General features: G+C 53.4%; 1 protein-coding gene across 4 annotated transcripts in view; it reads left to right on the forward strand.

The window, feature by feature from the left end:
* Positions 1-15000, forward strand: part of cadm2a (cell adhesion molecule 2a) — a 238525-nt gene that overhangs the window by 196925 nt on the left and 26600 nt on the right. For all 4 annotated transcript variants that reach the window (XM_084697951.1, XM_084697952.1, XM_084697950.1 and 1 more), the window contains 2 exons: positions 12439-12591; positions 14334-14471. In XM_084697951.1, the coding sequence (XP_084554077.1) occupies positions 12439-12591; positions 14334-14471 (291 nt within the window). The remainder of the gene's footprint in view (positions 1-12438; positions 12592-14333; positions 14472-15000) is intronic.

Genomic DNA, 15000 nt, shown 5'->3' on the forward strand with positions numbered 1-15000 from the left:
TTTGCACAGTACCGTACGTGTGTGAATGCAGTCGATCGATAAAGTAGATGGATGTAAAGATTTCCTTCTGTCACAAACTCAAATTTCCCACGTCAATCTCAAACATGCCCCCCTAATGTGATCCCTAATCTCCTATTGCCTCTTCCACGCAACACCCTTTCAAGCCAAAACTCAGGGTTGTTATTTGGCTGTTTTTTCAGGGATGGAGACGTGAGCGAACCCTGGGATTGGAGCTGTATGAGTTTAACATGAACAAGTATGGATCACACACCCTCGTAAATGTCCGCATTAAGCACTTACCGGATTTATACACTTCTCTCTCCTTATCCGGCGGTTTGTGAAAGTGCTATACATTGAAGCACTGCCATTATGCGTGTGTGTGTGTGTGTGTGTGTGCCCGTGTGTGTGTGTGCCTTGACCCTTTCTCAGCCCATTTGTCTCCTACAATAGGGTTAGTAGAGTGTTATGGCGTTATGTAAGAGATGCAGGAGTCGATGACAGCGGTGACACCTGTCTTCCTCGGGGTGGGGAGTGGGGTGGGGCCGCAGTAGCGGCCTTTGTTGTTCTGTTGCCTGGGGAAGAAGGGGGGGGGGGGGCGGGGGGTCCAACTGTAGAAAGGGCTGTCTGAGGCTGAGGGAAGGTTCCGGAAGCAGAGATTCGGACGGAGGAGCTGCCTGTTTGAAACGCCTCATCCAAGCTGCGAGTCCAAGACGAGCGTGCGATCGGGCTGATCTGGCCGTTAGAGAAGCGACAGGTGGCGTGAGGGGCGGGGGGCGGGGGGGACCTGCCACTGTTATTGGCTGCTGGCTGGTTCCTGGGTTCACAAGAAACAGGGTCGTTATTACTGTGGGTCTTGAACGCAGCGCCCAGAGACTGGAAAAGACCCTTTGGACTGGAACTTTTATTACTGCTAGAATGATGGTGTGTGTCTGTTTGTCTGTGTGTGTGTGTGTGTGTGTGTGTATGTGTGTGTATGTGTCTGGGCGCGTATGTGCGTTCGTGTGCCATCAGTGTCCCAAGTTGGGAAGACGTGTTAAAACAACTTCTAAAAATGGCGGCACCATGGCCATTTCTTAGCGTCTGTACAAACCATCTTCCCAAAATGGCCTCCGTCCTGCCTGAATATGTATTCTAGCTGTGAGGAGGGATTTCACTTCCTCACACTTCAGACGCTTGTGAACGCGGTGGGCGGGCTCAAATTAATTTCCCATGATGCCTGTTGGGAGAGAAAGAGAGGGGGAGGGCCAGAACACAATTTTAGCTGTACATAGGGGGGAAAAAAGGAACTCAGAATATAATAGCTTAGTCTTTTAGCTGACTTGTGACAGCTTGTCCACAGCTGTGTCCTTCCGGAAGAATCCCTCCAAGACCACCCCACACTCTCAAGTCTCTCCTACGTGATCTCTGCTTGGATACTTCTTCGATGGGATTATCATTTTCAATAGAGTGGCACATTCTCGGCGGTCGGTAGAATTCTCATTGGGTCCCTGGGGTCAGGTGACGCGCGTTACGCCACTTTTTAAAAAACTTTTTATGCCGCTATGCCGTTTTCGCAACGAGCCGAGAAACAGATGAGAGGTGTGTGTTTTCCGGTCGGCACGGCGAGGCGGTGAAGGGGTTAACAAATTATACGCTCGGAAGAGTCGCCGCGGGGCATCGTTTCATTGCTCTGTTTAGAGGCCCGCCCCTGCCGAATGCCGATTGGATGGGCGAGCGGCAGCGGCATGGAAACGCCGTAGCTCTTACGACCCCCCCCCCCCCCCCTTTTTCCCAGTCCCGACTCTGACAAATGCTGACAGCTTTTTCCGAGAGCATCTGGGCCTAGCGTACACCCAGCCACCCGCACCTTCCTCGCCTCCTCTCTCTCTCTCTCTCTCTCTCTCTCTCTCTCTCTCTCTCTCTCTCTGTCTCTCTCTCTCTGTCTCTCTCTCTCTCTCTCCCCCCAGTACAGGGAGTGTTTCTGGGGCAGACGGTCTAGTCCGGGGGCCCCTGTTCCCAGGGCCTGGTGCTGACAGTGATGGATCTTCAGAGCTGTAGGCAGGGAGTCTGTCTCTCTCCCTCTCTCTCTCCCTCTCCCCACCTCTTGTTTTTGTATCCTTTCTAGCTCTCTCCGTCTCTCTTGATCTCTTATTCATCTCTCCTTCCCTTTAAGTATATCAAGTACCTGAAACCCTCACCTCCCCCCCCCTCCCCTCCTCCTCCTCCTCCTCCCCCTCCTCCCTAAATAGGCGTTGACACGGCCTTATTACAGCGTTTTCTTGGATTTCTCGCGCTCCTCTTCTGCAGCCGTTTGATGTTTGGGGGGGGGGAGGCAGCGGGTGAGAGGCGGTCGGGAGGCCAAACGGGTGAGACTCACCTTGCAGACGTTTAGTCTGATGAAAGAGGCTTTGACGTCCACCCCCCCCCCCCAACCCCACCCTCACTGCCCCCCCCCCCCCCCCCCCCGCGCACACACACACACCCTTCCAAGGTGTTTCGGAGAGCTGGGGGGAGAGGGCCTGTTTGAATTGCAAATGCCTCTCTCTCCCCTAAGTAGCAGATTTTGTCCTTATTCCATCACTTAAGCGGCGCGGGGGTTTGAAGCAGGGCCCAGCAGGCGGCCGTGTAGATGAGCGCTGGGCACAAGGGATTCTCACGTTCCGACGATCCACGGAAAGAGAGGAGTATGGCTTTACAAATTGGCGGGTAATTTCATTGAATTCAGCGCTTGTTAATGACCCCCTTTTTTTCTCCTCCATACGGATAGGGTCTAAAAAACGCCACGTAATTACGCTGAATTCAGTATTCCCACGTTAGAAGGGGTGGTCTGTGTGTAATTACTTCCTAGGCTGAATATGAATAGGTCTTTTGTGTGCTACGTGTGAACAACCCTACTGTATATCTTGTTCTGACCGGCCTTTCTATATCTCACTACCCTGAGTCCCTCCATTCCTCCATCCCTATCCCCCACTTCCCATCCCTCTCCCTGCCCCTCCTCCCATAGCAACCCCTCCCTACATCCATCCATACCTCCCCCTCTCCTCTGTCCATCTCTCCGTCACATCAGTCCCTCCCTCCCCTTCCCTTCATCCCTCCTTCTCCTTTGTCTCCCCCCAGGGCTAAGTTGACACACCTGCTGTACTCTCTTTCCTCCGGAGTGTAATTACTCCGCCACACAGTACACTGTAATTACACGCACGCACACACACACACTCGGGAGAGGCAGCGGAGCAGGGATACACACCCCGGGCACATGCCCCAGAGATCCAGGATGGCAGCATTAGCATGTCGTGGGGATGGTGGCTCTGGCCTCCCCAGACTAGACGCAGGGGGAATATCTGCCTCCTGCTCTCCTCCCTCTGCCTGGTTCTCCTTCTCTCTCTCTCTCTCTCTCTCTCTCTCTCTCTCTCTCTCTCTCTCTCTCTCTCTCTCTCTCTCTCTCTCTCTCTCTCTCCCTTTCTCTCTCTCTTGATCTCTCTCTCCCTATCTCCAATGATCTATGTCTATAGGACACCACCTGATCCATGCAAACGACTTGAGATATACAGTGCCCCCCTCCTCTACCCTCCCTCTCTCCCTCCCTCCTGAACTCTTTCTCCACGTCTCCCACATGGAGTAAGGCAGGGCTGCACCTCCTCCACCTTATCTAACCCTCCCCCGCTCTCCATCCATCCAGCCCCCCCTCTCGTCCCCGCGACCACGAGATCGCTGACGTCATCCGTCTGAAGGGGGTCCCATCTGGGATTCCGGGTGTCGGATGGGCGGTCTAGCAGAGAGGTCAAAGGGGGTTTTTGACATCAGAGTTACTAATGAATATGGAACCAGCACTGGTCCCCGTGATCAAATATTCCGCCTGGCTGAATCAATTTCACCGTGTGTGTGGGAGAGAGAGAGGGGGGCGGGGGGAGGAGGTTGGGGGGGGGGGGGGGGGTAGAGGGGAGAAATAGGGGAGGGAAGAAGTGATGGGGTGTAACAGAGATAGAGAGAGAGGTAGGAGAGGGGAGAGAGAGAGAGCGACGGGATGGCGAAAGAAGGGGAGGTGGAGAAAGGGGGGAGACGGGAAGAGATAAAGGGGAGGAGGGATTGAGGGAGGGAGGGAGGGAGGGAGGGAGGGAGGGAGGGAGGGAGGGAGGGAGGGAGGGAGGGAGGGAGGGAGGGAGGGAGGGAGGGAGGGAGGGAGTGAGGGAGGGAGGGAGGGAGGGAGGGATGGAGGGATGGAGGGAGGGAGGGAGGGAGGGAGGGAGTGATTCCCCGGGTTGTTCAGACATTCCACCGCCCCCGCACTCCCATCCTACCCGACGAGACTTTGAAAGCTTTCATGCATTCAGAACGCATTCACCAAGAGTAAAGCTGGAGAGGGCTTTCGAAAAAGTTCTCCCGAAAGAAAATATGGAGAAGAAGAAGAAGAAGAAAAAAAAAAAGATAGCAGAACCTTACAAGGAACTTTTACTGGAAAAAGGCCGTGTTATTTATTTCCTGGAAGAGAGGCATCAGAAGGACTTTTCATATCAGGCGGCAGATTGGTACAGAAGTTTTGTCTGATAGAAAAGTTGTCGTCTGTAAATCTGAGTAGATCCCAAACTACTCCCCCCCCCACCCCTTCCTCCCTCCTTCCGACAAGGGCCATAAAATAACGGTGCGGGGCGGGCGAGGTGGGCTGGGGGAGGAAGAGAGCGAGGGAACACAGGGCCGGGATGGAGGAGAGGAATTAAGGAGGCGTTTTACGAGGGCTCCTTGACCCTTTCAAGGTCGGAGCCGAACTTTCGCCGTCCTTGAGCTCTCTCTTCTGCTGTGCCTTTGACGCGTCTCTCTGTTAGCGCGTCGTCGCGAGGCCTCTGGGCTGAGTCTGTCTGAGTCGGTCTCATCACTTATTGGCTGCGTACGCCAATACAGGGAAACTTGTCCTTAACTATAATCCTTTTCTCAATCCCGGTATCCCTCTGTCTCTCTCTATACTTATGTTTGTCCCTCTTTGAGATAAATGCTCCCTCTCTGCGAACACACACACAGCACACACACAGCACACACACACAGGGAAGCAGAATCGGTTGCTTTGCGAGAGCCCCACGTTGCCGAGGGACCCTCCGAACAGGTGTTGCCAAATGAGCCCGCCCGCTTCCCCGCGCCCGCGGCCAACCGGGCGAACGAGACTTCCTGTCTCGCCGCTCCGCCCCCCGGGTTAGTCGGAACACGGCGTGCCCTCGCCTCTGTTGGTCTGCGCGTGCCGCGCGGAAGCTTTCGGGGGGGGGGAGGGAAGGGGGGTTAGAGGTTAGCCGGCCGGGCCACAGTAGGATCCAGGAGGCGTTCTGTATCTGCCGTCAGGATCAGTCTCTCTGTAATGAACATATTTGACCCTGGACGCCCCTTCCGTTTCCTGCGCCGGGCTATCTCTCCTCCGCCTCGCGCGCTGATCTCACACTCGCAACGTCACGGTGGAGTTCCACTGACTGTGCTCCATCACAAAACACACGCGCACAAACAGACAGGCGCGCGCACACTTTTGGTTTGACATTTCGGTAAGATTCAATCTTCTCGTCTGAGGCCCAAGTCTGAAGCGTGCTACTTATCTTAACCATCACAGTCCAGGCAGAGGGTTGGCAGGCTTGGGTCAGCCACTATGTGTAATCTCAGCGTCAAATAAGTGGGATGCACTTCGTAATGAAAGTGATGGATCGGTCCCGTGGTGCTTTTAGGTACCGACTGTGATGCGAATCAAATGCACCTCGCTGACTTCAATTCAATAATTTCAATTTAATCTGTGTCATCGGCCCACGACTGAGAGAAGGGGGAGGAAGGGGAAGAGACAAGGAGGAGGAGGAGATGGAGGCAGGAGGGAGAGACAACAATGAGCGATGACAAGGAGAGAGAAGGAGGAAAGGGGACAAGGGAAGAAGGAGAGAGAAGGAGGAAAGGGGACAAGGGAAGAAGGAGAGGAGGGACAGACGAGAGTGACGGGTGACGGAAGAGGAGAATGAGGAGGCAAACGAGGCCTGTGTGTGTGTGTGTGTGTGTGTGTGTGTACATATATACTAAACAGTGTATCTATAGGACAGTAACTATAGGGTAGCTATACAGTCTATGGCTTCTGAGAGATGCTCTCTCTCTCACACACACGCACACAGACACACACATGCGCGCGTAAAAGAAACTCATTTCTGTCACGCAATGAATCTCGGCGACCCAATTACATGGCGTGGGGCGCCACACACTGAGCCCAAGCACACGCAAACACACGCACACAAACACGCCCACAAGCATCCACATAATAAGACACACATACAGCGTGCACTCTGACCGTGTCCCACACATCATACACATGTGACACGCGCACACACACACACAGAGTTTGCCATCTCTGCAGTGTCTCAGTCCCAGGTGGGCCATCGGACGGGGAGACAGAGAGCTGAGGAACAGTCACACAGGGACCACATCCACCAGAAAATGGATACGCGCAAATTTGCACATTTCTCATTATAAGAACTGTGTCACCCGGATAGGCAAACAATGTCTAGAACACCTGCCATAGTTCTGGAACTCTCCGTCTGCCATCTGTCTCTGGGGAGACCGGGGGTTGGATGGGGGGGCGGGGGATGGGGGGGGAGGCGTGTATGTAAAGTACATTCTGTCTTCTGCCCGCAGTGGTAATCACCCCCCACCCCACCCCCCCCACCCACTCCTCTCTCCCCCGGAGTTGGAATATACATACTGTGTTTTTGTCTGAAAATACCTGAGCTGCATTAGTGGACACACAACAGCCCACCCGTATGTTCACACACACACGCACACACACACACACACGTAAAGTGGTGCAGACACCACACGGGCAAACACGTCCAGGCGAAAGCTTACACACAAACGGTGAGGGATGTTGGGTGTGTGTGTATGTGGGGGGGCGAGGGGGGGGGGGGGGGGAGCATGAGTGCCTACAGGTGCCTCTGCGTGGAAAAAGATTCCGCAGATACGGCCTTCTCTGCCAAGTGCTCATCCAGCGACGCCGGGCAATTAGTCCTGGGCCTCACAGCGCTCAACTGTCTTAATGGCTCCCCCCTCTCTCTCTCTCTCTCTCTCTCTCTCTCTCTCTCTCTCTCTCTCTCTCTCACTCTCTCTCTCTCTCTCTCTCTCTCTCACTCTCTCTCTCTCTCTCTCTCTCTCTCTCTCTCTCTCTCTCTCTCTCTCTCTCACTCTCTCTCTCACTCTCTCTCACTCTCTCTCCCCCTCTCTCTCTCTTTCTCTCTCCCCCTCTCTCTCTCACTCTCTCTCACTCTCTCTCACTCTCTCCCACTCTCTCTCACTCTCTCTCACTCTCTCACTCTCTCTCTCTCCCCTCTCTCTCTCTATCTCTCTCTCTCATTCTCTCTCTCTCTCTCACACTCTCTCTCACTCTCACTCTCTCTCTCTCTCTCACTCTCTCTCACTCTCTCTCTCTCTCTCTCTCTCTCTCTCTCTCTCTCTCTCTCTCTCTCTCTAGCTAGCATGTTCGCATGGCCCTGTATTGGCACAGTGGTGCCAATGTGTGCTCAGATGACGCAGCGCTTTTGTCGTCGGATGGGGCCTTTACAAAACTTCCCGACGACAGCGAGGTTCTGGGGGGGGGGGGGGGGGGGGGATTCAGATGGGCAGAGTTCTTCGGGGTTGTGTGTTGAAGGAGGAGGTCTTTTGGATATGTGGTTCGTCTCTCATCCCTCCTCGAGCACCTTAGTCAGACGGGATGGAATTGGACGAGAAGGAGGACGAGAGGGAGGACGATGTGGTGGAGAGGGAGAGGAGAAGAGAGACGAGCAGAAGGGAGGGGAAAAGAGCCCGAGAAGGTCAACACTTCACTTTTTGGGGATATAAAAACCCGAGCATAGCAGTCTTTCACATAGCTGCAGGGGTTACTGAAGTGTCAGACTGGGTTATGTACACGTGTGTGCAGCAACTGCATGTGTGTATGTCTATTTGTGCCTATTGCGTGTGAACGTGCATGTGCGTGCTTGCTTGTGTGTGTGTGTGTGTGTGTGTGCACTCGGTGTCACAGGGAGTCAGTGATCCAAAACAGCCTTGGGAAGCCTCCCATCACAGTAGATATACGTACCCACCCAGGACCCCCAGGCGTAGGCCCTCAAGGCCAGGGGCTAGATTTATGCAACCCCCCACCACCACCACCACCCTCGGGGCACTTTGGAAGGAAATATGTTGAGATGGGCTCCTTCAATACGATGGAAATTCCTCCCTGCTGCTGTCCAAAAAAAGACAAAAACAACCAAATAGATAAAAACTGAGCGAAACAAACTGCAAGGTTAAAGGTTACTCACAGAGATTAATACATGAGGGTAAAGCGTGTGTGTGTGTGTGTGTGTTCACAGGCTCACGAGTACAGTAGTACGGATTTCCTGCGGGTATGCCGACAATTCCCTTTTGAGCACGCTGACTCTGCACTAGACAGTCTCCGATTGGGTTGTCTTTACCATAAACCCCTTGTCCCCCACCTCCACACATACATACACACACACTTTATCACCCCCCCCACCCACCCGCCCACACACACACAGCACACACACACACGCTCCCCAGGCTACAGATATGTCATGCAACATATCAGCGTGTCACGCCTGCTAGCGCTTTACATGCTGCAGATAACCGGAGCAGTGAGGGACGGACAGAACAAATGAAAGAATAAACGAGATACTGTTGCGAGAGAGAGAGAGAGAGAGAGAGAGAGAGAGAGAGCAGTTGTCATTTAGACAAACAGATGAGACTGTGGAAGCGCTACTGTCATTTATTCGTTTACCCAGAGCCAGCAAAGCGAAAGCCATACCTCGCTTTCCAGAAAGAATGACATGAGATTGGAACATTTTATATATATATATATATATATATATATATATACTCACATTCTATATCTATAAAGCGTCTGTTTTTTGTCTATTCTGTGTGTGTGTGTGTGTGTGTGTCGTGATCATGAAACCGTAGCATTCCGTCCTGTGTGTATTGATAAGACAAGAACATGTTTCGTGTAATGCTGGATATTACAGATATTAAACTCTGGCTCTGTTAAAAAATGGTCACACACACACACACACACACACATCCGTCCAGAATCCATTTACCCCGACGCGCAGTATGAAAGCCGTCTGACAAACGGCACTTTGAATTCTCACGTCGTCTGGAGTTGCTGGAACAACTGTGCTTTCTCGAGGAAGGAGCGGAGCGGAGACCAGACGAGGCCAAGGACAGCGTCTTTCTGAAAGTGAGACCCAGCTGAGTTCTCCTCCTCAGACAGGGAACAGTCGTTCAGGGTCCAGTGACCTCGGCCTACCTCCTCATGCTCCGTCCCGGACATGCGACCTTCGGACACGGCCACATCACAAAATACCTCGAGCTTACATCGCGGAACTAAAAATAAACACGCGTACAAAAAGGTTCAAAACACCCCCCCCCCCCCATTTGAATTTGACAGGGAGAAAAGGTCTGGGTTGGATTCTCCTTTGAAAAGTGAAAGGTGTCAGCTCTCTTTCAGGCAGACGAGGGCTGGGGGTTCTCTAGGCCAGTCCTTTCATTCAGATGGAGGTGAAGAGGAGAGGGGGCTGAGCGACCAGACCGAGTCCCGTGGAAAAGGAAGAGAAAGGGATAAAAGACGAGAGAGAGAGAGCGAGAGCGAGGTCTTTCCATTCAGAGTATCTCTCTGTACTTGTCTCTCTCTCCATCTCTGTTGTAGCACCTACAATACAAGACCCAGGCGGGTGCCTGCGTACATCCGTTGGCGCGTCCGCGTGTGTGTCTCAGCTCTCTGAAGCCAAGCCGTACAGTAAGCTATGGTTATCTTCAAAGGGGAGTGGATGATAAGGGTTTAGATAGATGTGCCCCCCCTCCCCCTTTGAGAGAGAGGACCATGCAGGCCGCATACAAAGTGACTGCTTGACCCAAAAGAAAACTTCTCCAGGCTGACTGATGTCTGAGGAGCCTTCCCCCCCCCCCCCCCCACAACCCACCTCCATCCACCTCCCTGTCTGGCTCATCACCCCTCAACCCCCCCCCAAAAAAGAGACGCTTTATCTTCTTTTTTTGGGAGGGGGGGCCTGGTCCGTCTCAGAGGATAGGCATTGAGGAGCTGAAGACTCGACTTTTTTTGTGTCGCAGCTATGCATCCACATACACACACACCCAAACCAACCCACTCCTGCACCCCTCCCTCCCTCCCTCTTCCCCTCCCTCCTTCCCTCCTTCCCTCCCTCCCTCCCTCTTCCCTCCCTCCTTCCCTCCCTCCCTCTTCCCCTCCCTCTTCCCCTCCCTCCCTCTTCCCCTCCCTCTTCCCCTCCCTCCCTCTTCCCCTCCCTCTTCCCCTCCCTCCCTCTTCCCCTCCCTCTTCCCCTCCCTCCCTCCCTCTTCCCCTCCCTCTTCCCCTCCCTCCCTCCCTCCCTTCCTCTTCCCCTCCCTCTTCCCCTCCCTCCCTCCCTCCCTCTTCCCCTCCCTCTTCCCCTCCCTCCCTCCCTCCCTCCCTCCCTCCCTCTTCCCCTCCCTCTTCCCCTCCCTCTTCCCCTCCCTCTTCCCCTCCCACCCTCCCTCCCTCTTCCCCTCCCTCTTCCCCTCCCTCTACCCCTCCCTCCCTCTTCCCCTCCCTCCCTTTTCCCCCACCCTCCTTCCCTCCCTCCCTCTTCCCCTCCCTCCCTTTCCCTCCCTCCTTCCCTCCCTCCCTCCCTCCCTCCCTCCCTCTTCCCCTCCTTCCCTCCCTCTTCCCCCCCTCCCTCCCTCTCCCCTTCCCCCCCCCCCGTACCCCTGCCCTCAGCTTTCTGATGGTCTCGGGAGCGGTGAGCAGAGCGCTGTCCTGCTTTTGTGAGCGCGTGGCTGAGCGCGTGGCTGAGCGCGTGGCTGAGCGCGTGCCTGAGCGCGTGCCTGAGCGCGTGGCGTCGAGGAGGGAGGCGTGCCGGGGCCTCCCGTCTCTGGGCTGGCAGGGCTTGACCTCTTTAGAACGGCCCTCTCCTCCTGGCGCGGAAACAGCCCCTTGTAAATCACACGCTAATCATGTCAGCATCACAAAGGTAGCACTCCTCCAAAGTCAAGGCCAGTGTAATGACCATCCTCTGCAGCCAGGAGAGTGTATGTGCATGTGTGTGTGTGTGTGTGTGCGTGCGTGTGTGTGTGTGTTGAAGAGCCTGACCCCTGGGTTTATTGTAAGGTGTGCGACATAAATACTCCTTAAGCGAATCAGAGAGCCATCCATGAGCACCTTTCCATGCAGTCTCCCGCACACACCCACACACACACACACACACACACACACACACATTCACACCTTTGATGGAGAGAGTGAGAAGCCCGGGTAAGTAGCCTTGGGTGTTTTTGATTCAATTCTATTTTGTGAGGGGCAAACTCATTCTACATCATAATGTCACAAGCAATATCTCAACTGCCAATATGATGGACACCCTCGTCATCGATTTACTGCACTCCCGCCAGTACTTAAATAAACAATGACTTACTGAACCAAGACTTATTAAGGCTTCAAAGAACGGCAAGTCATCTCATGAAGCGGATCGTTGCGTCCCCACATTGTCACGAGGACCTGTATGTGTGTGCATGTGCAAGCATGTTTGCGTGTGTTCAAAAAAAACAAAACCACACACACATTATCTGGAGTGTTACAGTAGCTGTGTTTATCTGTCATTGAGGCTATCTGCCTCTCTTGTTGCAGCTAATCTGCTTACGGCTCTCTCATCTCTGAGAGCCCCATCAAGGCCTGAGCCAGGTCTGATAGCTCGCTATTGATCCTCATGTATGGATTTCTGGTGGCTGTTCAGAGATTACGCTCGCATACGAGGACTACAGGACGTCGACTAGCGCTAATGCGTGTTGTGGATGTAGGAGCAAGAGGCTCCAAATCTGTTTCTTTGACGGCGTGACTCTCCGCTTTGTTTGCGGAATCTGTTTGAATGTGCTTCGAAAGTCAAATCTCACCCGCCTCTTTCCCTCTTTTTCCCTCACTTTTGTTCTTTCCTCGCTCCACTCCTCTGTTCTTTGCTCGCTGTCCCTCTCTTTCTTTCTTTTGCTTCTGCTCTGTTTCTTTCTTTCTGTATTTGTCTCCTTTTCCTCCTCTGTCTTCCTTGATCTATCTCTTCCTCTCTTTCGTCCTTACTCTCTCTTTGTGTCTCCCTCTCTTTCGATATCTCTTTCTATATCTTTGTCTGCCTCTTCTCTCTCTCTTCCTTCCTGTTTCTCTTTCTTTCTTTTTGTCTCGTTCCTTTTCTCTTTCTCTCTCCCTCACTCTCCCTCCCCTCTCTCTGTCTCTCTCTCGCCCCTCTCTCTGTCTCTCTCTCCCCCTCTCCCCCTCTCTGTCTCTCACTCTCTCTCTCCCCTCTCTCTCTCTCTCTCTCTCTCTCCCCTCTCTCTGTCTCTCTCTCTCTCCCCTCTCTCTGTCTCTCTCTCGCTCTCTCTCTCTCTCTCCCCTCTCTCTGTCTCTCCCTGTCTGTGTCTCTCTCTCAGCTCTGAGGGATAACAGGATTGAGCTGGTGCGTGCCTCCTGGCAGGAGCTGACCATCAGCGTCAGTGACGTGGCGCTGAGCGATGAGGGCATGTACACCTGCTCTCTGTTCACCATGCCCGTCAGGACCGCCAAGGCCTACCTCACTGTCCTGGGTGAGTGAAACACACACACACACACACACACACACATACACACGCGTGCGCTCGAGGCAAGCCCACGCCCAGGCCACGGTGTGACCCTCAATGTGCAGCCTGTGTCGAGCTAGCCAACAGGTGTTACTGTGATAGCAATTTTCCCTCAAAAGTGGACACGCCTCGTCAGCATGCGCACCCACCCCCCCCACACACACACACGCGCAGCCCTTCACTCCCCCCTCTCATCCCCACGAGCGCTGTTTGTGTCGAAAATCCGCCACCCGCGCAAATATTGTTTCATTTCCTGGACGCCGAGTTAATTATGTAGCCAATTAGTTTGTGCTAATGTTTTCGGATCTGACAAGCCTGGCTGCGGCCATTAACGGGGTCCTCTCTATGTCAACAAGCGCGCCCCGCATCCGAAACCCTGATAGACACGACGCTTTGCGACCGCGTCAGGAACAAAGCGTAATAGAACGAGCAGACACAACAACGGCGAGGCCGGGAGAGGAAAATAGAGCGAGAGCGATTTAATGAACACGTAAAAAAAAAAAAACAACAGAAAAGCATCCCGTGATTGCATCGCGGGATAATTAAAGAAACGTATCCTGCCTAATTAAAAAGATAACCCGGCGAAACGCTACGCCCGCTCGGCGCTGGCGACATCGCGTCGGTCGCTGCGGGATCGGTCGAGAGATCGCAGGCCGCGGTTGTGGAGGCGCGCTGACAAACGCGTGCTCGGGAATGGAGAGAAAACGATGTCCGCGCTGAGCGTGCGCTGCCGACACACATGCTCGCAGTGAACAAAGCGTTCGCGTCCTTCGAAGCGTACAGGGGAATTTAACGGTGAGGTATGCACGCCGATGAAAATCCACAGCTCATTTTTCCAGATGGATTTGGCATTGATTTTCGTACACACGCACATGAACACACACACACACACACACACACCACTGAGCACTCAATCAGAAGAAGGCCTCACTCTATAGACCTTGGCCTCACATATTAAATGCGTGTTTCACACACCTATACACATGTCACATACATACCTCACACACACAGACACACACACACACACACACACACCAGAGGTGTAGTGGATCTTTAAGCGTGGTCATTACACTCAGGTGAAGAGCTGGGAACCCAGTCCCTGGGTGAGAGCACCATGTTATTGATCAGGCAGACCTATCAATCAATCACTCTCACACACACTCATTGGTCATTGACCTTGCCAGCGACACTGTGGGCGCACACTCAGAGGACTCATTAGAAGGTGATTAGAGCGGGAAGACTGATAGGTATCTACACAGATCCATCCAGCATCTCCCACTGCTTGAGTTCACAGGCGTCCAGAACACGCTGACGCAAGAGGCAATTCAGGCACACACACACACACACGCCACGACCTTCTCACCCGAAAGGGCTTATCGGCGATCTTGTTTTTCTCCTAACTTTTGGGGAAAACTTTTTACATCCAACTATTGAATTACTCTCAAATAGAAGTGACTTCATTGTCTCCATTTATTACAAACGGCTTAGATTACTCAAATAGTTTGATATCATCGTTTTCCACAAAAGTATTAATGGTCATTGGGTGTACAGTGTACAGGAAAGTTCCCCAAATACTGTCCGGGTACACCTGATATGGAATTGCATAACCCTGAATCTGTTTCTGTGTGTGTGTGTGTGTGTGTGTGTGTCATCATGTGCGCTCCACGTTCTGGCGCGCGCGTGCCCGTCATTCCCCTCCCGTCCTGCAGGGGTGCCAGAGAAGCCTGAGATCGACGGGATGACCAAGCCGGCCCTGGAGGGAGAGCAGATCACCCTGACCTGCATCACCCAGGGCAGCAAGCCCGCCGCCGACCTGCGCTGGTTCAGGAACGAGGAGGAGATCAAAGGTACCCGTGGTGTCCTAAAGAGGGCGGAGGATGGGCGGACGTGGTGTGGGGGGGAGGCGTCCCAAGTGGGGGAGCAATGATGGTTCCCACAAGAGTATGGATGGATGGGTTGCATGTGTGGTCACCGCAGGTTCATGTATGTTTAGGGGCCCCATGGATTATTTAGCTTTCGAGGGCCCCAAAATGTCCGCCGCCGGCCCGTTACGGTTCTAAAATGGCTGAATGGCTGCATATTTGGCCCTCGCTTCTTTTTTCCATCGCTCGTCTCATCTTTCATCTGCTATCCATCTCTTCCCCTGTCTTCTCTTTTCTCTCTCTCTCTCTCTCTCATCTAATTTTCGACCTCTCACTCGTCGTGCACTTTGTCTTTCTCATGTCTTTCTCATCTCATCTATCTCTTTTCCCTCACTCGGTCTCTTTTATACTCACGACTGTGTCACGTGGCGCCAATGCGAGATCCCTGCGTCGTTCATATGAACCGTCTTTGTTTATCGGGCTAGCGACGTCGTCGTTTCCTGGTGACTTTCTC

The sequence above is a fragment of the Hypomesus nipponensis genome, chromosome 5, assembly GCF_054491055.1.
Source record: "Hypomesus nipponensis isolate SF chromosome 5, ASM5449105v1, whole genome shotgun sequence".
NCBI lineage: Eukaryota > Metazoa > Chordata > Actinopteri > Osmeriformes > Osmeridae > Hypomesus > Hypomesus nipponensis.